This window comes from Anolis sagrei, chromosome 2, assembly GCF_037176765.1.
Source record: "Anolis sagrei isolate rAnoSag1 chromosome 2, rAnoSag1.mat, whole genome shotgun sequence".
NCBI classification, from domain to species: domain Eukaryota; kingdom Metazoa; phylum Chordata; class Lepidosauria; order Squamata; family Dactyloidae; genus Anolis; species Anolis sagrei.
Window position 1 is genome coordinate 129,700,390 of NC_090022.1, and position 24,169 is coordinate 129,724,558.

Consider the following 24,169-nt stretch of genomic DNA (forward strand, 5'->3'; position numbering starts at 1 on the left):
TATTATCATCAGGGCCTCAAACTGATTCCTATGTAATAATCTGCACAGCAAAACCACTTTCTTCAATAACAGTTTGAAATTGTATCAAATGGTTAGTGCAAGTGGGGCCATATACACATGCATAGTTGCAGTCTTCTTGTCTGGATGGAAATCTCATAAAGCTCAGTAAGACCTGCATTAAACATATGTCTGAATAAGATAGTTCTCTACCTAAAATTTAGTAAACCACAAAGTAAAATTGCACAAATAGTGTCAATTTAATCAACATATTAATTTCCAGGGGAACAGGTTGATTGTAACACTTGTTCTCCTTTTTTTGCTAAGTACTTTGGTGGTCTTACTGTAATGGCATTGCATTGGAATGAGGGAAGTGATTCATGGTGTCTCACAGAGAAAGCCACAGACTTTTTCAAAATGAGCCTAACTATGGCTGAGCAGCTGATTTACTCTCTGACTAGAGTGCTTCCATAGGAAAAGAGTAACTGAGAGAGATCAGTTGAATCTTCCAGCTTAGCAAGAGCAATGTGTCTTTGCTCAGCATTGAAAGGCTTGCAGATTTAAAAAAAGAAATACTGGTTCAATTGGTAGCACAGGATTGTATATTCTCACTCAGATATGCTAGAAATCCTTGGAATGTGTTATGCTGTGTGCCACAGAAGCAACATGATGTGCATTGTTTTTAAGTCATTAGGTTCCAGCTATACTTTACTGGAAGTAGAACGATACTTGGACATTTAGCATGGAATGAATGACACTTCTTAACAGGAGCATGTCATTCTGCCCCTTGGCTATTCAAGCTTTCCCCTTCTCCATCTACTTAGCAGAATCCATATCCCTTTGCTTCCTGTTCCCTCCTGGGACCCAGAAAATGAGATGAGGCAGGTGCTGTAGATTGGCTTCCCCTCTTCAAAAGCCAACGGGAATACATTTATGCATGGCCTCTCACAAAGCTTTGGATGCTGTCGGAAGCACATCTTAGGGGGCCAAAATCAGTGGATAGATCACTTCTTGCTTGTCCCCCTGCAAAGCTTTTGACATATATGGGCAAGTGGGGGTGCTCCTGCCATCCCAATTTGGCAAACGAAAGGAACCCTGCATTCCATATCAGTCTACCTAACAATCAAAATGTATATCAAATCAACCCCACCTTCAAAGGTGGTGCAGGTGATAAATGCAGGAAGGGTCACAGCGCTTGTTTATGCAGTTTCTTTCCAGGCAGCCTGAAGTATCTGTCCTTGAAAGAAACTAGGCCAGCTTATGAGTCAACCTTTTGCTCTATTCCCATCCTACAGCTTTAAAAGGTTAACCTTGAAAGGGAAGAGACAGCTAAACAATCAAAATATAGGAACTACTCTGCACATAGTGCACCAACACATTGCTTCCCATTCCCATTGGCAATTGGGGATGGAGAAAAAAGACAAATTAGGAGTCACTAAACTCTTAATACTGTTGTCATGATTTGGAGCTGGGTTGCCTTGGCTCAATTCTCTTCCTGGCCAACAGTTTTTAGGTAGCATGTTTTTGCCTCCCCTTGTATTACTGAACATGGCTCTCCGCCCATTTTGGGGCCACTTTTATTGCTCTTCATACAAGCATGGTTTCAGGCCTTGACATCTGGTTCCTGAGCTGTTTGGGATAGATATACCATTCTCCTTAATTGTTCAGCTTTTACCATATTTATTTCAATGTTTTTGTTTGTACTTTATTATTTTCTTTTGAGGGGGATGTGGCTTTCTTAGTTTCTTATCACCAATAAACTATTGTTCTGTTTGGACCTTTGATGGATCCTGTAGCTAGAATCCAGAGAGATGTCTATCTTTTTACTTCTGTTTAGATATGTAGAAGCCTGACATTTCAATCTCTGCTATGAATTTAGTACTTATAACATTTTTCTTGTTGTCTTTCCTATTTTGAGTTGAACTTATGCAGCAAGAAACTTTAAGAATTGTATCTTGCTAGTACAGAGCAGCAGGAGTTTAATGAAAATAATGATACAAACTGTTGATAATTTTTTGAAACATTCCTGCATGGCCTAGACCTTATTTATTTCTTTACTTACTTACTGTATTTATATATGGCCTTTCTCATCCCTGGGGGTGGGGACTCTGGCAAAAAAAATGGCAAAAATTCAATGCCGACATACAGTACACAAAGAAATCATAATAACTAATTACTATGTGTGGCTCCTGTAGATGAGCTTAGATCCCAGCCCCCTTCGACATTATAACTAGCCATAGAGAATGGTGGGAGTGGCAGGTTATCCTCATCTGAATGGGACACATGTCCTTCATGCCTGATTGTTGATTGTCAATAGTATCCAAGAGGTCTGCCTTCTTCAATGGTGGAGCAAAAATTCAGTGACTGAAGACAATGAAGTCAACTGAAGATCTTGCTTATATTCCTTTCACATCCCAAAAAGCTTCCTCTGTAGCTGCTCACTTAATAGATTGATCATATTAAATTTCCTAAGGCAGGGTCCATTCTCCAGGCAGCTCCAAGTTCCTCAGGACAGGGTGAGAGAGCCAGAAGCACTAGAACAGAGGTGGCCAACTTTGAAACTTCCAGTTTTTGCTAGATGGCAACTCTCATCAGCCCTATCTAACCCTGCGAATGGTAAGGGACATAGGAACTGTAATCCAACAAGATTTGGAAGACCACCCCCTCCCCCAGTCCTGTGTGATGTGAAGCAATGGAATACAGAGACCTTTTCTCTTCCTTGTCAGAAAGACAAGATGTTTAGCTATCCCAGTTCTTCCTGGACTGCTCCTGCTGGCCTCACCTCACCCTGGGGCAGATTAACAAACCTTTGGTCTCAGAAAACAGGAAAAGACACATGCTGGGAGTGCTCCTTTATTTTATTTGACTCACACAGCTGAGAGAAGGTCACAAGACTCATCTAATGCTAATGCAGGAATCATGGAATTGTGACCAAACCTTCACCACCTTATGTAGTTCATTCAAGCCCTGAAGAGCAATTATGGACAGGTTCTTTTGGGGGTTTTTTAAGTCAGAATATTCTGCCTTCCCATTTGAGGCTGAAAACTAATTTGCAACCAGCTGGTTGTAATTTATATACAAATCTACCTTTTCCCTATCTGCTGGAGAAAATTTACTATGGTATTCTAGGTAGTAGTCAACATATTGATTTAAGATATTGTTGCTAGTTCAAACAATGTCTATTCTGCTCAGTGTCATGGGAATGTTTAGGAATGAATCACTATCTGCTAAATGTTTTAAAAGAAGAACTGGCTAAAGACTCAACTGTCTATCCAAATAAAAGCAGCATTCATCCTTAGAAAAGTTCATTTACTGTTAATGTGGTGGAACTAATTGCCAGCTAATGCAGGAGAAGTAACTACATAAAGGGCAGGTAGTCCTCAAAAATCGAACAGTTGAGTCCTGTACATTTGTATAGCACTTGTTAGATAGTTCAAAACACTTGTGTGAGAGAGTCCAGTAACCTTGCCACAGCATTGCAGGCCAGGGGTTGGGCATGAGAAGGAGAGGTGCTCTAAGATTACCTGGAGAATTTAGCTCAGGGTGCTTCTACGCAGATATTATAATCCAATTTTGAAATGGATTAGAACAAACTGTTCAGTATCTACACAAATACCCCAGAAACCGGGTTGAGGTTGGGCTGGTGGCCACAATATCCACTGACTGTAGATGAGATCTGAACCCAGGAACTGTAGTATTTGTGTCTAAACAGACATGGGGAAATGGCTTCCTCCCCTTTAACCCGGTCACTGTGATGTTTTGATCTGAATATGCATGTCCTTTTGGGATCATCCTGGTTTCAGCTAAACCAGGAAATCCCAACTGGATGGCCCCCCACAAGGGTCTTCCTCCAGGGGTAAACCAAGAATGTCAACTTGGAAGTCCCTGAACAGACTCAGAAGTGGAGTGGGCAGATCAAAAGACAGCCTGGCAAAATGGCATTACCTAAAAGAATCCCACACCTCATGTGACTGTGGAACAGAACAAACAACTCTACATCTGTATGTTTGTCCACTATGCCCTGCCTCATGTACAGAGGAAGAATTGTTTGAGGCTACAGACAATGCCATTGCTGTTGCCTGTCTTTGGTCAAAAGATATTTAGCCACCTGTGCTCCTTCTATTTTTTATCAGCCTTATACTAATTTATGCAATGCTTTTGATACAAAATAAATAAATCCTGGTTTTAAACCCTGCATTATATATACTCTAATCAGCTGCACTACATTATCTGGCTTATTTTGGACTTTCCAACATGTTGTTTCTGGCTTGATCCACACTACAGCATGGGGTACATGTTTTGTGGACCTCCTGCCCTTGAATAGGCTTCAAACTGCATTATAATGTTGGTATATAGAGACATCACACATGGATGCGAGAGCTGGCCAATAAGAAAGGCTGAGCGAAGGGAGATACACGCTTTTGAACTGCGGTGCTGGAGGAAAATTCTGAGAGTGCCTCGGACCACAAGAAGATCCAACCACTCAATATTCCAGGAAATAATGCCCGACTGCTCATTGGAGGGAAGGATATTAGAGGCAAAGATGAAGTACTTTGGCCATATAATGAGGACAGGAAAGCTTGGAGAAGACAATGATGCTGGGGAAAATGGAAGGAAAAAGGAAGAGGGGCCAACCAAGGGCAAGGTGGATGGATGGTATCCTTGAAGTGACTGGCTTGACCTTGAAGGAGCTGGGGGTGGTGACAGCTGACAGGGCTGTCGTAGGCTGGTCCATGAGGTCACAAAGAGGCAAAAGCAACTAAATGAATAAACAAATATATAGAAACACCTTGAGTGAGATCTGATCCAGAGTATTTTCTTGAGCATCACTCACAATACAATGCTACTACAGATTCCAATGAACTAGTGTATGATTGTGAAAGAGAAGAGAGAAGAAAGCTGAGATAATAAAAAGTTTGGCTCCTGTGGTGCTAGGGGAAACTTTTATGGATATTGTGGGCTGCTAAAAAGATCAATGGGTCCTACAGCAATTCCAGCCTGAACGTTTCCTTAGAAGCCATGGATGACTAAAACAAGCCTGTGTTTTGGCCATACCTTGAGAAGGCCTAACTCACTAGAAAAGCCAATCACGCCTGATCAGATAAAAGGCAGAAGGGAAAGATCTGAACAGGGTTGTTGAGGATAGGACAGGCATGGGTGAACTCTGGCTCTCCAGGGACTTTGTACTTCAACTCCCACCATTCCTAACCTCCTCGGGCCCTTTCCTTTTCCTTTTCCCCCTCAGCCCCTTAAGCGGAAAGGAAAGGAAAGGGAAGGAAGGAAGGGGCCTGAGGCAGTTAGGAATTGTGGGAGTTGAAGTCCAAAACACCTGGAGGGCCCAAGATTGCCTGCAATAGGGCCGCTTGGAGCGCTCTCCTTCAGAGGGTCGCCATAAGTCGAAGTCAATTTGAAGGCAGTTAACACAAACTGATCTCTCTCTTTCCTTTATTTGCTGTTTCTCTAACATTGAGGGAGTCGTTCGCTGTTAACGCTGTTTTACGAGCGTAATAATATCTATATTATTAAAAATAACCACCTTGAGTGGTGGGTGGATGTTATCGTGTGCCTGTCTCTAGTCATTTCGGGACAATTGTTCTCCCAAAAGGGAAGACGAAGACGCGAAAGTTGGAGCTTTTCCGGGGCGCCCCTCCCAACCACTTTTAAAAGGGAATGGTTTTAAGAAGGGTGGCTGGGAAGGGCTCGGCCTGGGTCACACGGCCCCGTGGCATCTTCTAGGGGTTTCGCCCAAGTGGTGCTCCCCCTCCTCTTTGGAGCTCCAGGGCAAAGTTGCCAGGCGCGTGGCCTCGCAGGAGTTCCCTTTGGGCGTCCGCGCAGGACAGGCACGGAGGCGCGACACAAAGAGGCGTTTTCTCCCAAGCGGAACCTGCCAGAAGCGCCCCGGCCCCCGCACGCAGGAAGAGGCCGCCGCCACCGCCACCGCCACCGCGCGCCAGACAATAGGGCTCCCTTTTCTCCGCCAGCAGCTCCCAGGCCCCGCCTCCCCACCTTCCCATTGGCTCCTGGGGAATTTGGGGAGCCCCCGAGCAAGGCGCGGAAAGGCGGGGCCGGCTGCGCGCGCCGCATTGTGCGCGTGCGTGGGGGCGCGAGCGCGCCGGCAGCCGAGCGGAGAGCAGGAGGCGAGGACACGCGCGCGCACTTTCTCTCGCGCTCTCTCTCTCTGAGGTGGAGCGCGCGCGCCTTGGCTCGGGGGGCCTCTCTCTCTCGCCTTGAGGAGGCACAACACTGGCTCCGCTACGAGCAAGTCAGAGGAGGAGGAGAAGGAGGAAGGCCCCGAAGGCGCCATGGAGGAGCTGAGCAGCGTCGGCGAGCAGGTCTTCGCCGCCGAGTGCATCCTCAGCAAGCGGCTCCGCAAGGTGGGCGAAGAGGGAAGGCAAGAAGGGAGTTCAGGGCGAGTTGGGAGGAGGGGGGGGGGGTGGCAAGAAGACCCGTGGCCGCCTCGCCTCAGCCTAACCCGCCGCCTCCTCTCTCTCTCTCTTTCTTTCTCTTTCTCTCTCTCCCTCTCCGTCTCCACAGGGCAAGCTGGAGTATTTGGTGAAGTGGCGGGGCTGGTCCTCCAAGTGAGTGCGGACAATGAAGGCAGCAGCTGAGCGCCAGCCGGCCGTTGGGCTGAGGGGCTCCGGGGCGGGGCTTCTCCCCAGAAGGAAGGAAGGAAGGACAGGGGAGATGCTGCCCTTGCTGCTGCTGCGGCTGGCCAGGCCCAAGCGGGCGCGGAGTTTCGGGAAAACAGGGCGAGGGTGGGGCCGGGGGGGGGGGGAGGCGGCTGGCAAAGCCCTGGGAGGGCGAGGGATGGGACTCCCCCCCCCCCCAAAATATTGTTTGCACTTGGGAGGCGCTTGGAACTTCCTTTGGTTCCCGCTTGGCTGTGCGCGCGCGTTTGTTTTGTTTTGCCAAAGCCCACCGGGAGCGGGCTGAAGAGGGACGGTTCCTCCCGCTGGAGTTTCTTTTGTTTACCAGGAATTGGTGGCTTCCTTCCCCTTCGCGCCGCCCCTCCCGCCCTTGTTTGCGGTTGCTTCTCCTGGCCCGCCTTGCTGGTTCCTCGGCGCCTCACCTCGGCTGTTTTGCAGTTGGGGGGTCGCCAGAGGAGGCCCTCATGGCATGGCCAGAGCTCCCCTTGGTGTCTCTGGGTTGCCTTCTGAAACCTGAGCTGCCAATTGATGCATGTTGCAGAAAAAAGGAGGGAGGGCGGGAGGGCCTCAAAGGAGGGGCCCCTTCTCCATTTACCCACCGCCACTAGCAGCTGCTCCTGCGAAGCAGACTTCTCTCAGCTTTTCTCCTTTCCCTGCTGGACTTCTCCTCTTACTCCCTCAGCCCCTTGCTCTCACACATGTGTTCTCAAGTTTATTCCTAATCCGTCTGAGGTTTTCTTTCTAAGCAAGCCCTCTTCCCCACCCCCCTCTTCTCCCCTGTCTTTTTCCATTAAGCAAATTGATTTTCCACTCTCATAGGCCACTGAATTCACATCCTGTTTTATGATCCCAGGTTCTAAAATTCCACTTCGCTAATCAATGTTTTAAATTTCCTCTGAGTAAGAAGGTGACATTCAGTTTTAAACTGCCTGTGCTGCTGTCCTGTAGACTCTGGCAGCTGTTCATAGTGAAAAGGGGAGTTCTTTCCAACAGTGTGTTGTATTTTTATGGGAATGGACCAGCTTTGCCTTAGAGCAGTGGTTCTCAACTGTGGGTCCCCAGGTGTCTTGGCCTACAACTCCCAGAAATCCCAGCCAGTTTACCAGCTGGGGACCCACAGCTCTAAGGGAGTGGTTCCCAACCTTTTTTTTTTTTTAACCAGGACCACTCTCCAATATTAGTACTAAAAGGGTTACGAATCAGTTCTTGGTCAACTTTAGATTTGGTTTGGTTATTTGGGGTGCAGATTCAGAAAATTGCATTGAATAGACCACATCAGCTCTAGTTTCTGATACAGAACATATGCCAGTAGTTGCCATCTGCTCATCCACAGAAAAATCATATTTAATAATCTAGAGCGGATGTGGTAGAAGTAATCTTTTGTAGGTAGTCAACCTCTCCCCTCTCATCCCCCATTGACTCAGCACTATAAGAGGGTTTCCCAAGACCAGTTGCTCTCTTTGTCTCATGGTTTGAGACAACAGTGTAGTAATGATGAGGCTACAGGCCACATTTTTGTTCTTGCGGACCACTGGTGGTCCACTGATCACAGGTTGGGAACCACCTTATAAAGGCTTATAATAGAGTACAATGGCTATTTAGCGTCTTACCTTAAGGAAACAGGCTGTGCTTGCAGTAACCTGTTATTCTTTTATAGGCACAACAGCTGGGAACCAGAAGAGAACATTCTTGATCCCAGGCTGCTCCTGGCCTTTCAGAAGAAGTGAGTAGTCTGCAAACATTGCCAAGTGGAGGGGTAGCTGGCTGGATTATGGATGCAGGATACAGAGTAGAGTATTGTGTATTCATTGTTGCCTTTTAGCCAACCTTTCTGTTAAACCTGAACATGAAGGCAATGTACAAGCCTGGTTGGTGTTGTAGATACAGATATAAGAATATTCTTAAATTTTCCATCTTGCTGTTCCTCTACCTGTGTCACTTGTATTCACTACACCATAGATGTCAGCTTGAAGTACAGCACTCTTCATGTTGCACGCATGACATTAATGCAAACTGTGAGTGGAAAGAGTCATCTGAAAGAATGTCTACTAAACAAGTAGATTATGAATGAGTTGTACTTCTCAGTTTCAGCATTGTTTTGTGGAATCAATATTTTGAAAAGTGAAATTGACACGTTTTGTTGGCTGTTTCTTCCTAAATAATTCAAAATAGCTTCTTGTGACCATTTATTCTGTAAGAGTACAACAATAAGTCTTAAGAGTCAATCATACTTTTCAATGAAATTAAACCTTCTTAGAGTTCTGGCTAAGCACTATCAATAGTTTCTACTGACTTGAATAAAATAGTGAAAACAATTTATATTAATTTCAAAAGAATCCAGTAATGCTTTCTAAGTTGCTCAAAATATGTCTTAGGCAGACAAATATGTGTTTTTCATATTTGTGTTGTGATTTACCTTTTGATTCATGTTAAAATAACACTACTGGAATTAGTGCAAAAGTCGGTCGCATACAACATCTTGTTTTCCATAGTGGTTAACAGGTTGCTTGTGTGCATCTCGCAATAGCTGTATCCATAGATGAAAGCCTAAAACCACAGAATAAATTAAAGTATACTGCAGGCAGCTTTTTCTATGTGATGGATTGGGTAAAGGGAAAAAGTATGATAGATGGGACCCACTGCTGAGACAGCGCACCGAGTGAGAGATGCAGGTGCGACAGAATCATGGCAAGATAGTTCAACACAAAGGGCTGGGGGGGGGGGGGACAAACAGCCAAGCATAGTGCTTAAGGCTATCCGGATATCGTATGCAAACATGTTCAAATACATAATGTCTAATTCCAACCCGCGTCACGCAACCAGCATTGGGTCCCAGCTATCATACTTTTGCAAGGTAAAGGCATGGTGAACATAAGTCCAACTTAGTGTACATTGAAAATTTGTCCTATACAGCAGTAATGACCAATTAGAGTATTTCTTGGAAAAACAATCACAGACTCTTCTGTGGTGTTCGTTTGCATCCAAGTACTGTTGGGAACATTGCTGGCCATTGTTGAGTGTGGAAGTGAGGTGTACCTGACTGTTTGGCTCCTGTACGACTCGTTGGGGGGGCGGGGTCTTGCTATTTGGTTCTAGGGCAGTGGTTCCCAACCTTCGGTCCCAGAAATCTCAGCCATCTTGCCAGCTGTTCAGATTTGTGAGAGTTGAAGTCCAAAACACCTGGAGGCCCAAAGGTTGGGAACCACTGTTTTATGGAGTGATGAACTATAGCCAGCATTGTCCCTAATGATAAATCGAGGAGGTTCCCCTTCTTCTGTGTCATTGTGCAGTAGCTTCTGGCAATTTTGCCCAACTAATCACCCAACCAGGACATTAAACAGCATTAAGATGGCCACAGCTACCCAGGAAAGATTGTGGAAATGTTACCCATGGATTCAGGATACCTTTTAACAAAAACAAGCACTGTGTTAGGAAATATTAGGAAAGTAGCTGAAAGCTAAAGGAAGCCTGGAACAAGGAGGGTATTACCAATGAAACTGGCAAAAGTAGACCATATTTTAAGGCCTGGCATTTTTGGTGTCTTTTTGTACTGTGCTAAACATGTGAACAAATGGAAGTGCTTCCCCTAGATTCCTGTATAACTGTTTTCACAAGCGTGGGACTAAAGATCTAAGCGGAAAGTACACATTCCTGAACATTACTACATTTACAATTACACTAGTGACACTGCTAGCTCTAGGTTATTTTTCACCACCTGTAGCATCACTACTTTCCTGCACATTATTTAAGAGAAACCCTTCAATGTAGGCAGGCAAACCTTTTCGCAGGGGTGCAGAAAGTATCATGAAACATCACATTGTTGCTCCTAAAGCCCACTAGAACCCCTAAAATAGTTTAAACCATTTATCCTCAAAGCCCACCATACAACTTAACATGGGAGGGGGAACAAGCCATGAAAAAATGTTAGCCAAAAAATTGCTGACCAAATCCTCTTACATTAGGCATACCAGTGTGGCACACCGGGTGTGCCATGGTGAGAAATGACTCACACCATTGACACAATGGCCCACAGCTTCATAGTATCTATAAGTGGCAAACTTCACATAATTATAGAGTATGTTGCTGTGTGATCATATTTGCAATATATGTAGCATTCAAAATATTCGATAAGTTCACATTATGCAGGCCTGTGTTGGTAAATCTTCTTAAAATTATACCTAGGTGTCAACATCTGTTTGACTATGATGGGAAAGAGGACTTAAGTTAGTCTGGTTCTCTTTACTCCAGGCAGTTATGATTTGTTGCTGGATGGGGTACAGTATTTGAACAGTTCACGTAATGAACACTCCCTACTTGAAGAATACTCTGGTAGAAAGCAGGGTTATTCAGGTTATGATGCTGAAGGACTTCAAGATTTCTTGAAAGTTTTGCTTTATGTGCATCAAAATGGTAGATTGTGTGCATTAAAATGCTAGCCGCCACTGCCTCTGTCATGCAACACTGTCATCAGTTTGTAAACCCTGCACAGGGAAACAATATTTTAATGTATTGTATAACAGTGCACTGGATGTTCCTGGCCTTGCACTGTATGCACTTAGATTACGAAAATGCAACAGGAGGAGAAATGTAGAAAGGAGTCCTTTGAGAGCAAACTCTTTGTACAGAACAATCTGTCCTCACAAAATATATCTGAATATGAGTACATTTGTCATACATTTCTATCTAGCATATTAGTGTTGTCAGATTCCTGCACTCTTGGCTCTAGACCACTCCCACAACTGGGGGTTATAGGACATAGCATCTCACAACAGGTGAGCGTGGGAATGACGATATGCTGTCTTACACTCATAGGATCTGTTTCAGCCCATGCTGTTCAATAAAGATATTCGAATTTCCATTTTGTTGTTTTGGTAGTAGTATGTGGGGATTCCTCTTCCATCTTGTTGTGATCCAGCTTCAGCCAGCCTTGGGGTGAGAGAAGTTTGCTTGGGCTGAGTGATGATAGTGTTTTCCTCTTTTCATACACTGTACTTCCATGCTGAGGATGAGGCAATGCAAGGCAGAGGCATTGAAGTCTTTGTGAGTGCTGCCCAGCAGGGCTGGCCTTTCATTGGTCCATCTAGGGCACTAGAGTGTTTTATTCAGACTGCCTAATTAGCTCAAATGTGTCATGGCAGCCTTCCATCCCCCAGTTGCAGACTGATTTTTTTCATGATAAGTTTTGACCTAGATTTGAACTAAATTTACTACTTTGTAAATTTATGCCTAGGCATTAACTGGTATATCCAGCTAGAACTCCTCCTATTCTCCCTAGGCCTCCTATCCATGTGGAGGAGGGTAGAGGAAGCAAATGCCTTCTGATTTGTTGGTTTGGTGTGTGCCTTTACTTTTCCTTAAATAGCAAGGTTTTTATGATTTGCCTCTGTAGTTATATACTTTGAGTAGGTTGCACTAACAAAGAATGCTTGGACTTTGTAGATCATTTGGCGAGAGTTATTGTTTGTTGTCTGCTTGCCTTCCTCAGTTTTGGGGCTTATTGCAGCCCTGTGTCCCACATGAAGGATACAGAAGAGCTGACATTTCAGTACCACCCAACAATTGGGTAGTTATCAACAACAGTGATCTATCACTTATAGATTGAAGAAAATTACTAGTCTTAATATAAGTAATGTTAAAGGAATGTGTCTTTTGTGCCTTTTTCTGATTCAAGCTATTTATATACTTTGAAAGAGATAAATATTTGCATCTTTCACGTGTGTTAAATGTTATTTTACCTTCCATTATATGCCAGCCTTTGTAGTTGGATAATGCAGTTTTTGAAATTATATGCTTGTGTGCATTATTGAGAGTATCTGATTTAGCATCACTTATGTGTTTATGATATATACCTATTTTTAGTTCTTATATTTTAGAAGATGTTTTATCCATCACAGGCTCTGTTCAGGATTTGACTTGAGCATACGTGTGCAATATAGATATTTACAATTTTAAATTTGTAGTCCTTTGTGTGTAAAGACTAATGCAGATATTTTTAAAAACCAAAATCTTGTAATGAAAACAACCCCAGGGTTTGGCACTGAGCTATGTAAAATGTTAAAATATATGTTTGAAAAAGCAGAAATATAAAGAGAAGCATCTGCTTCTGTACATAGGGACTAGGTAATAGTAGGAAAATGTGGCAAAAGCACACAAAGGAGTAAATAGAAGCAGCATATCCATTGCATAGCAACATAGCAAGCCAGAAGACTAGGGTGGAGAGAGAGCGGTCAGGGAATACCACAGAATGAGAAACTGCTCTCTGTAGTTCAGTGTAATACCATTTGCTAAAGAAATAGGCAAGCTTCCTATGTTTCTTTTGGTAAACTGATTTGTCTTAATTTACATACTAGCATATGTACCCAGAATTTCCTGGGTTTACATTTTGTTTGTGGCTCTTTATTTTCTTCTTCCATTTCCCTCATTCACCCTGTCCCTCTCTCTTTTCTTCCTTTCTTTCCTTGCTTTTCCTCTTAGAGCTTCCTTCCTCTTTTTCTTTCTTGTATCTTTGTTTTTTTTTCCCTTCCTTACTTCCCTCCCATTTTCATCCCTTTTTTGCTTCCTCTCTCCCCCATTCTTTCCCTTAATTTCTACCCCTTCTCTCATGCCTTTCCCTTCCCCTTTGTTTTCCTTCATCCAGTCTTTTCTTGGAAGTCACGGTATCTCGGTCACAGAGCAAGGTGCAGAGGCACGCACACCATTCAAAATATAAATCGTTAAATTGTTTATTTCCTTATGGGGTGGATGTCCTGACTGTGGTTTTCAGGGCTGATTGCCAATACCTAATGCTATATATATACTTCTGTCTTGTGGTTGCATCTGAATGCTGCGTACATATACCTATAGGCCAGTAACGTTTCTATATATATACTGCCATCTTTAATTTTGGGACCCCCTTCTCCAAACAGGGTTTGCATTCCAACTGAAGCACATCAGTTATATTCAGTTGGGTAATGAAAATTATGTATGCCAAGTTTGGTCCTGATCCTGCAAGCCATGCAGGAACCTTTATGATAAAAACATACATACATACATGTTTTGACTTTTGTAGAATGAGACGGTCATGGGCAACTGTAGAAAGACCTGTGAAAGAGAAATGTGCCAGTAAATTTAGGGTGAAATTGTGTGACAATGGAAAACAAGACACCTGATAAAGGAAAAAATGTGATGTATGAAACTGATGGTTTGTTTGTTTTCAGAGAACATGAGAAAGAGGTTCAGAATCGGAAGAAAGGCAAACGGCCCAGAGGCAGGCCTAGAAAAAATGTGGTAAGTAATTGTGTTTTCTGGGTGGCTGATGGAAATACATAGTCCTCCAGTGCTCTTTTTGGGTGTTCCAGTATCCCCCTGACACTTCCAAATCATCTTTTGGGAGTGAGAAAAAATTGTCTTCTGCTCTTGAAAGTCTACAAAACCTGCTGATTGCCTTTTAATTTTGTTTCAGGGCCCAAAATATACACTGATTAATAGGTTTTTAAATATATTATTATTAAATTCTTTGTTGTTGGCTATCTATGGTTTGCTTTTGTTCTTCTATTTTTGTTGCATTGCATAACTCTTAGGGTTCCAGAGACAAAAAACTGGCTCATAGACCTGGTGAAATTCTCCATTCCTAGTTAAGTTAATGTCATCCATAAAATGTAGCTGTTTATTTGCCATGGAAGAGCAGCTGAAGCTGTCTGTAATAGCAGAAGTTAGCTATATATAGCGAGTTCTCTGTTATAGTTGTAAGTCTTTGTAATGTAATAGATTCAATAATTCATCACTCAGCAGTATTGCTGAGGAAGCAGTTAATTCTGATGTTGTATCCATATTTTTTTTGCATGTTTTCTTGCTTGTTTTAAGGAACCAGAGGTACCTTCAAAGAGCAAATCCAGCAGCTCTTCCTCCTCAAGCTCCTCTTCATCTTCTTCATCTGAGGAAGAAGATGAAAGTGATCTGGAGACAAAAAGAGGTCAACGGAGCAGAGAGAGTCACCCAGTGCCTCAGAAGAAGGCTCAGATTCTGGTGGCCAAACCTGAGAACAAGGACACTGTGAGAAAGAAACGTGGGCGGAAACCGCTGCCTCCAGAGCAAAAGGCAGCAAAACGGACTGTCAACCTAACAAAGGTACTTAAAACAAATCAGAAGGACATGGGAAGGGGAGGAGGACCCAAACTGATGAGCAAGATACCACCGCAACATAACGCTCAGACTTCTGGCATTGCCATGCTTAAATCCCACATGAAAGAAGCTCAAGGGGCATTTGGTGGGTTTTGTTCAGGACCATCCTCTGCTGACAATCTCTCTAACATTGTGAAGAATGCCTCCCCTGGAAGTCCAAGCTGTGGTATCAGCTGGCAAAGTTCCATTGTGCATTACATGAGCAGGATGTCACAGAACCAGAGTTCGGCGGATGCCTCTACAGTGGGGAGGCTGGCCCTTAAATCAGCCATGTCCTGTAAGAGTGGCCTGGGACTGGACTTAAAACTAAAAAACCAGAAAGGAGCTGGGGATCTGGAGTTGACCATGCAAGGATCCAAAGTGACTAAGAGGGCCAATGGAAGCAGTACATTGGGAGAACAGAAAACAGGGTATGGGGGTGGTGCTCAGAATTTGCACAATGGCAACAAGATTCTTGCTGGCAGCCAGTCAGCTACCTCCAAACAGGAGCTCAACCTCCAAGCTTTAAATCTTCAGAGTGTGAAAAATGGGCCAAACTCCACTGGCGGTAGCAATCTTCCTCGCCATGGTTGTGGGACTGTATCCAAAAGTGCAAGTGGCACTCTAGCGACAAGCATAGGTGTGGTCAAGGGCAGTGGGGCTGGTGGCTGTGGCTCAAATGTTGCCAGTGCAGGGGCACCAGCAATGGACGCAGATTCTCGCAAAAGTGAGAAGGCTTCACAGAGCACAGCCGTGGCTGAGAAGGATTTGACAACCAAAAGCCGCCCCCCTTGTGTGAAAGAGGGATGTCCCACAGCAGAGAACCACAAGACTTCAGCCCTGTCAGAAATGAGCACCGGAGAAGAGGAGACCAGCTCTGATTCAGACAGAGACTCGGCTTCTTTCCCTGGGGCAGGCCAAAACATGTCTGTCTCCATTCAGACTAGCCAAGACTGGAAGCCCACTCGCAGCCTCATTGAACATGTCTTTGTCACAGATGTGACAGCTAACCTGATCACAGTGACTGTCAAGGAATCTCCAACCAGTGTTGGCTTTTTCAATCTTAGACATTACTGAGTTCTGAGACATGCAGGAGATCTCAATCTTTATCTATCTATCACTTTCTTTCTTTCTCTCATTGACTCTACCTGATGGTTGCCTTGGATGTCAGAAAAAAAAAGAAAAAAAAGAAAGAAAAGAAAACCCAGCTGCTACTGCTTTGTATAAGCTAGGTGCTATTAAGCAGTAACTTTTTACTGGGAGGTTCTGTAACTACTGGCCACAGTTATTTTGAGCTTCTCATTTTCTCTCTGGAAACTCCCTGAAACTTACAGAGCAATTCTTGGGAACCGATTTATTATGCTGCTGAGAAACATATACATACACATCTGTATGTAAGGATGGAATTGGCGAATTCTTTCATGAGGGTATTGCTTTAGTTGCTTATGTCAACTAAAAACAGAGGGTGTTGGATAAAGGCTGATAGCCCAAGTTTAGCTATAGCTGAACTTCTTAGCTTTATCATTCGGAATGGAAAAAAATGAGATACCTGGGTGCCTGGAAACCTCGGGCAGGGGAAAAACATAAAAGCAACTCTAGTGTGCTAACACTTGTGTTCACCAAAAGAAATGGTCCTCACTATCCAAATCTGACTTTTGTAAGTTCCAAGGACAGTGAAACAACCTCATCTTCAGTTTGAATTTTACATTTAGGAGACCTGGAATGGGATGTGTGAAGTGAGAATCTTTACTTGTCATTTAGTATGCCTTCTTTGGGGAAGCAAATGGGGGTGATATTGAAGAAAATGCTGCCTCGTGGTCTAAGGGAGCTGACCTAAAGATCATGGCCACTATGGTCTTTGTGGTGCTTCAGTGGCTCAAAGGAAATATTAGCATCCTGAATAGGAAGTCTAGTTCTGATAGACTTTTACAGTCCTTCTCCCAATTAGCAGTGGCCATTTACACTACATAAGTATAGCACTAATATTCCACTTTAGCTGGCACTAACAGCCTCCTGTGGAACTGTGAGGCTTGTAATTTGGTCAGAGTTATCAGAGAACCTCTTTGGCTGGAAATGCTTAAAGCCTCCATCAAAAACTGCATATCCCAAGATGGAATCCTGGCTGTATAATGGCCTTGTGTAAAAGGGCCCCAAGGACTTCATCACACTCCTAAGAGAGGCCTAAATCTCATAGCATGTAGGAGGAGAAAGTAAACTGGATTAGTCTTATGGAAATGCTTTGCAACCTTCAGTTGTCTTTAGATGCAAGAACATGTTTCTTTATAGCTCACACAGCCATAAGGAACATTGGCATTTGAATTGGAACTATGCAAATGATTCATCCGAATCCTAAATCAGGCCATATTAGATAAAGAGGTGATGACCAAGATCCTATATCAGAGCATAACACCATTCACATAGTTTCATACCAGGTCCTAGTAGGGGCTGCTCCTCCTTCTTACTGTTGTGGAGGAAGCAATTCAGAGCATGAAGTGACATCCAGACTCAGTTCAGTGGCCATTGCAGAGAAACTAGGATACAATACATTGTCCTTTCTCTTTCCCCTGGAAACTAGGGCAGCCATATGTACATACATGATCTGAATTGTCTCCCCACTCCCTTTCCCAATGGGAAGAAGCTGCAGCACCCTACCAGGGGTTTGACTGCTGTCTGGGGGATAAGTTTTGGGGTGAAAACAAGAGTAAGAGCATTTTTATCACTAAGGATGCTGACCAGTTTGATAAAACTATTTATGCATTAGGGCTTTTTTCTCACAAGGTGAAAACAAAGGACTTTTATATTGAGATAATTTTCTACAGAATGGGTCTCCTAAAGTAAGGTCATCAGTGGATCTCAATATATATATTTCATAGTAGTGACAAAGTACCACCAAGGTATCTTACCTAGAACAAAATAAGAGCACTTTCACTAACATGTGCAATGTTGTCACTAATTCTAATATAGTACATTAAGTATGACCATTAAGTCTACTTCAAAATGAAAGCATCCAGCTCCAGAAATTTGATAAAAATTTATTGTGCATGTTGGTATATTGGATCACTGGGGGATTTATATTCCTTTCATGTCCACTGTTCTTCAATCTGGTTTCCTCCTTTTCCGTTTGCTCTGCACTCTCACTGCTATATGTTTGCTCTGTAGAATAGTGTCTGCTGCAGTATATGTGAAGTCTTATTTCTTCAGTGGTGGTATTTTTTTCTAATAGAGCCTCTAAGAGTAACGTAATCTTCACCCACATAGCCATCTCTCATTTTGAGGCTGCCAAATAGTAATTCAGTTTGTTTTATTTAAGCTTAGCCAGTGAATTCTCCACTTGGAAAACTAGAGTACTCCACTGGCTAGTAATTTAAAAGCTTCTTGCAAAGCCTGTCAAGTTCAGGCTTGCATAGCCAAGATGCTGTTCCAGTTGTGTTGTTTGATGTGGAATTGGCTGGTCTGACTTTTGTAGTAAAGGAGGGGTGTTTGCTACCTCATTATTTATGTTCTGCATCAGGTGTTATTTGGCCTTTGTAAATTGTTATTCTTTCTTCTACAGCAGTAGTTCCCAACCTTTGGGCCTCCACTTGTTTTGGACTTCAACTCCCAGAAATCCCAGCAAGCTTACCAGCTATTAGGAATTGTGGGGGCTGAAGTCCAAAACACCTGAAAGATCAAAGGTTGGGAGCACTGTTATACAGTTTGTCTTCTGCACATCCCATGCATGTTGCAAAACATGTTGCAATGCAAAATCTGACTTGCTCTTCTAGTTTGGCAAGCACTGATTTGCAGTTGTTTGATCCTTTTGCTGGCAGAGTTAGCTCTCATAGCTCTTACGAAGGAGGGCCAAGATCCTGAAGCAGAATAAGAGGATGAAACTCCATACTATCTTATCATACTTGTAGTATATCAGCCTGTTCCACAAACAGGAGTGGAAGAGATCTGATAGATGGGCCAACCTTCTGTTTTGCTGTTGGTCATCAGTAGATTAATAGGATTGCCTGCAATGGGGGTCCATTGCTACAGCTGAGCTATCAGGAATAGAAACTAATCTTTCTTCTTTTGTGTATTATTACTCTAGCAGTGTTGCAGGGTTCAACAAGCACATTCCATTTGACCCTGGTGTTTTCTATTCTTCTTTTCATCCTTACAGGTGCCTAACCTGTTCATATGTCCATTTTGTAAATATTTTTTCCTGCATCTGTAATTTAAATGTACAATGGTTCACATTTGTTGAGAAACCTTCCTGCCTATTTTCAAACCTTTATATAGATTCCTTGCCTCTGCCCTTCAGTCAGTGCCATTTGGTGACAGGCATCTTTATATTCCCTAGTTTGCCTGAACAAATGAAAGGCCTGTTGCTCTTTTCCCCTTATATAGAAGCTCTGATTCTGTGCCTTTCTGTTACCAGTTCTTTCAATTCCAAAGTTTGTACTCCTGGAACTGCCTTACCTATAACCAGTAAGATAACTCACTCATCTGACAACTTGGGTAGACGTTATTAGTTGCTTGATGCACAACTGGATCAAAAGTTTAAAAATATTGAAAATATGACAATTTAAACAAAACCTGATGTTTTTCAAAGTGGTTCTATGCTCTTTATTTGTTACAGTTAGTATTCAAAGCCTACCATTATACTTTGTTATTAACTTTGGTGCTGATTGCCTTTCTGGCATGGGAAATTTTTATTTAAAGTGTTGATGTTACTTTTCCCAACCTTTGGAAATTGCCAAATAGTGCTACAATATTTATGTATCAAATTGATTTTTTCCTGAAGAAACTTAATTGCTCCGATACATTGGTTGATAGAAGAGCCCAAGTATGATCCCCTTGCTAAAAGTTGCACCTACATTACCAAATACATAAGAGTTACTTTATGTTGCAGTGTTTTGATACACCACTAATACTCAAATGTACTCAATTGTGAGTTCAGAAGAAATGGCTTTCACAAGAAGGAAACTTGTGAATATTGGTTCAGTGCTTCTTGTAATGTGTGTCAATCACTGTGTGTTTAATTTTAAGAAAGCCAAATAGTTCTTATATGACATTTTCTAATTGCTTTAACTAGAGCTGTTTCTTTGCTTTTGTCCTAAGAGAACAAAAGTTGGAGATGTTATTACCCTGGGAAAGCTTAGGTTCTTTGTTCAAGTGGGACAGACTTTCCAGCCAGAATATTAAACAAGGTTGAAAGCAACGTCTGCCCCATTGATTTTGCTTGGGGCACTTACTGCTGCATTTTGGGGTTTGCTTGTTTTCCCTGACTGGACTAGCTTGCTTGCTTCTCATGTGTGATGTCTTATCTTCCAGTATTCCTGACCATTAATACTAGTTTAGGCTTGAGATTTCTAGTCTGTTTGTTTTTAATTTATTTTGCAGGTTTAAAAAATCCTCCTAGAAGATATTATACTGGAGAATTTTGTATAACTTTCAATTCATTGTTTTAGTATCAATAAATATTTTTTTAACTTTTCAGCCAGGTGGCCAATGTTACTTTTTTCATGCAGTTAAATGGTCTCTCCCTTCACCTAACAAAGTACATTGAGTCATTGGTGCATTCATGCTTTATTTATTTTAAAATGTCATTATTTTATACATATTTATTCAAAAGTAATTCCCACTAAATTCAGTGAGGATTTGTGCCTAGTTAAGTGTCTGGTTCATGTAGGGAACTTCTCTCCCTCGGAAAAGAAATTGATACATTACTGTTCACATTATCCCAGGGGTTATCTATGTTAAGAGAGGCAAAGAGAGGACAGTGGGAGGGCAGAATTGTAAATTCCATGAATTTGCTGTCAGCTACCACCAAGCTAGATAGCAATTGATTTTTTATTAGTTTAACTAATTATATCCCACTCTCTATCAAAAGGTCTCAGTGCTGCATACAAGAAAATCAACTTGACCACCCCCCTAAAAAAGAAATACACAAACTAAAAGTACATTAAGCAATTTAACAAGTTAAAACACTATCCCCTGTTTTGATATCAGCCAGCACGCTAATGCCTCAAATCAAGAAATAGGTTTTAAGATCTACAGAGATACTCGCAGGAACACCTCAACAAGCAAGAGTCCAAAAGTGGCAGGCTAAAACCCGGAACCTCAATCCATGGCTGATACCAAGTGAGAGACTCCCTCCTGGGCACACAGAAGATTGGGTGACTTGGAAGGCATTGAACAGACTGCGCTGTGACACTACAAGTTGCAGAGCCAGCCTTAAGAAATGGGGCCACAAAGTGGTGTCCACAACATGCAAGTATGCAGAAGTGCTAACCACATACCACCTATTACAATGCAGTCTGAGCCCTGCCACATGCACAGTGAAGGACCTTCTTATAGCAACACCAGAGGCACTCCAAGTGGCTAACTACTGGTCAAAGGACATTTAATATAATGCCAAGTTACTAAACTTGTGTTTTTTAAATACATTACAACTGCATCTTTGGTTTGCTCCTGATATGATAGATAAAGTTAAAACACTTTTAACATAGCTGTTCAGAAGATGCTAGATTCTAGTCCCCCATGAGCCCCTGACAGCCTGGCCAATGTTGCGGGATTATCAAGGGATCAAGCTTCAGGTTTCTGAAGCAATGGAAAATGAAGTCCCATCAGCAATAAGATTTAATTTCAAGACCAGGCAGGTTTTGTAGAATAGAGGTGGAGGTGCCACATTGTCCTTCACCTTGGGTTGACTTCAATTATCTCTTACCATTAACAGCACCATAAAGCAAAAGCAAAATTTTGGTTGGCCAATAAATGTATCACTCTTGTAAATTTTGTATTTCATTGTGCTATATGTTCAAGATGACTACCCCTGAATATTAAGCAGACTGGCAGGGGCTGATGGGGAATTTGGGCCATAAATTCCCCATATTTGGCATGCAGAAGGGCAACATCAATGAAATACTATTTTATCTCAGTAACCATTCTGAAATAGAACATTGTGTTGTCATTTTACTATAACGGAGTGGTCATGGGCCTTCTGGTCATCACAAGATTTGGGAATATCAACATAAGGCTTCCCAACATGAGTGCATTTTCCATTTCAGTTGACCATCTGGGGCAGCAGACTGATGAAACTGCCCTGGGTTTTTCAAATGAACTTGGAAGGAACTATCCAAAGTGCTGAACCCTGTCTCTAAAATGGGTTCATGGATAGCTCCTGTGTAAAGTACAAATTAAAACCTGAATCAGATCCAGTCCCAAAACCAGTGTTTATGTTTAAATTATGCAGTGTTTTTGGGTGGGAGCAATCACCTGCCTATATATGTGTGTGTAAGAGAGTGAGAGACAATGGGGAAAGCATTCTCCAAATATACATGTGAAGTTTAAATATTTAACTAACACATTTTGCATAAAGTTGTGTTTTTATCTGATGTTCTTGACTGCAGCCAACATGAGGTGATGTGAGGTGAGGAATGCTGCAAGCTACAGTTGAAGCCCATTTGATCACACAACCCCAGTTCCACAAGTGCAAGTATCAGATGAGCATTCATGGCAGGAAATATATCCACCAAGAAATGTTTTTCAGTAATCCAAAGGGGGTGTGTCACTACTAGCAAGATTGCTCAGAGTTGTCTCTCGTGTTTGGAGAAGCCAAAGGCACCTCTTAGCTTGCTTGTCATTATTAAGACACATAAAAACAACAAGCATTGAATGCAGTCTCCCTGCCTCTGTGACAAAATCATATCTTTTTGTTACTTAATGGGGGTGCATATGGGTCCTGTGCAGGAAATCAGACCTCTATTGATTGGTCATGATAAACACTCATGGAAAAAGGCACACTAACGTGATCATGGCCCTCAATGTGATTGTGTGCAGTCTAGGGATTGTATACAATAAACTGGGCCGAGAGTTTGTCAGGAAGATCAGGTTGGTCTACTTTGCTGTTGAGACTCCTCAGTGTGACATGGATAATAACTAATTATTTTGGCTTTGCATCAGTTTCTGTGCTTTCACTGCCATTTTCCCCTCTAGATGATGGTTTCTAGATTCACTAAAATTTCCATAATCTGCCTGTTACCTGCTCCAGTGCAGTACTGTGATACACCCATTTTATATACTGCATTAAAAAAGAAATATGAATAATATACAGTTATTGAAGATTTGGAACAAAGAAAAGTGACGTTTCCAGGGTGAATTTTGATTTTGCTACTTGGGCCTATCACAACTCTATAGAGCAATTCAGGGCATTTGGCCACTGAAGATCAAATGTAATACTCACAGAGCTGTAACTGGGCAAATATGTCATTCATCTATTTAAACCTTATTCTTGAGCAAATGTTCTACTCTACTTGAACTAATGCTTGCATCAAGTGTTGAGGACAGAGGTGGGCAACTGTGGTGCTTTTGGCCTGCAGTTTCCATCAGCCATAGCCAGCATGACCGATGATGCCTGAGAGGAGATAACCGTCCAAAACCATCTGGAGTCTTGCAGTTGTCCAACTTCTTCAGAAGTTGAAGATTAATAGTATTTTGATTCTAAAAATATTTGTTCTAAATTGATGGTATTGTCTAAGGAAGGTTTATTTGGTATGGTTCCACTATCTCGGTGGAGGCCAAAAGGGGGCACTAGACAGAAAAGGATACATCATTTTATGGGAGGGGGAGAAATGAAGGAGGAAAACCAGTGCCCTATTTTTGCTGGTTATTCCCCTTCCCCACTTTCCATTTCATAAATGAGGGTTATGGTGATATGGGCAAGGAAAATGATAGCAAACAGTACTGTTCGTTTTAAAGAATGCAATTTTCCTGCTTCTGGGCAGAGGGTTGGACTGGATGGCCCATGAGGTCTCTTCCAACTCTGTGTTTCTATTATTCTAAGACATATGAAAATAAAAATGATAAAGCAGGTGCTAAAACAACTTCTGTTGACCCTAGTAGAAACTTTAGACCCTGATGCAAATGGGATGCTCTAGCCTAGCACAACTTCCATACAATACTCCAGAATGTGGAAGGCTGCTGCTTCAGTGCTTCCTCCAAACAAACAACATGCCTTTTCTAGCTTTGCTGCTAGTATTTGTAACGAAATTTCTCTGACTCGTGCCCTAACTCAGAGACCATCTGCTAGGGCCCCCAAGGTTTTAGTAACAGCGGAGGCGGCCTAGTGTCAAGACGCCCCTAGCGGCCACTTCGGGAAAGAAGTGCCTTTGAGCCTTCCCAAGCTGGTTTGTTTGTTTATTTATTTATTTGTCAGGAGCGACTTGAGAAACTGCAAGTCGCTTCTGGTGTGAGAGAATTGGCTGTCTGCAAGGACATTGCCCAGGGGACGCCCGGATGTTGTGATGTTTTACCATCCTTGTGGGAGGCTTCTCTCATGTCCCCGCATGGGAAGCTGGAGCTGACAGAGGAAGCTCATCCACGCTCTCGCCAGATCCGAACCTTCGACCTGTCGGTCT

At 42.7% G+C, this 24,169-nt stretch overlaps 1 protein-coding gene across 1 annotated transcript; it reads left to right on the forward strand.

The window, feature by feature from the left end:
• Window positions 1–6,088: 6,088 nt before the first annotated feature.
• On the forward strand, window positions 6,089–20,249 carry CBX2 (chromobox 2). Its single transcript, XM_060764335.2, has 5 exons — window positions 6,089–6,371; window positions 6,532–6,575; window positions 8,302–8,367; window positions 13,841–13,910; window positions 14,487–20,249. Exons 1-5 carry the CDS (start codon window positions 6,300–6,302, stop codon window positions 15,858–15,860), a joined length of 1,626 nt encoding a protein of 541 aa, XP_060620318.2. The 5' UTR covers window positions 6,089–6,299; the 3' UTR covers window positions 15,861–20,249.
• Window positions 20,250–24,169: the final 3,920 nt, after the last annotated feature.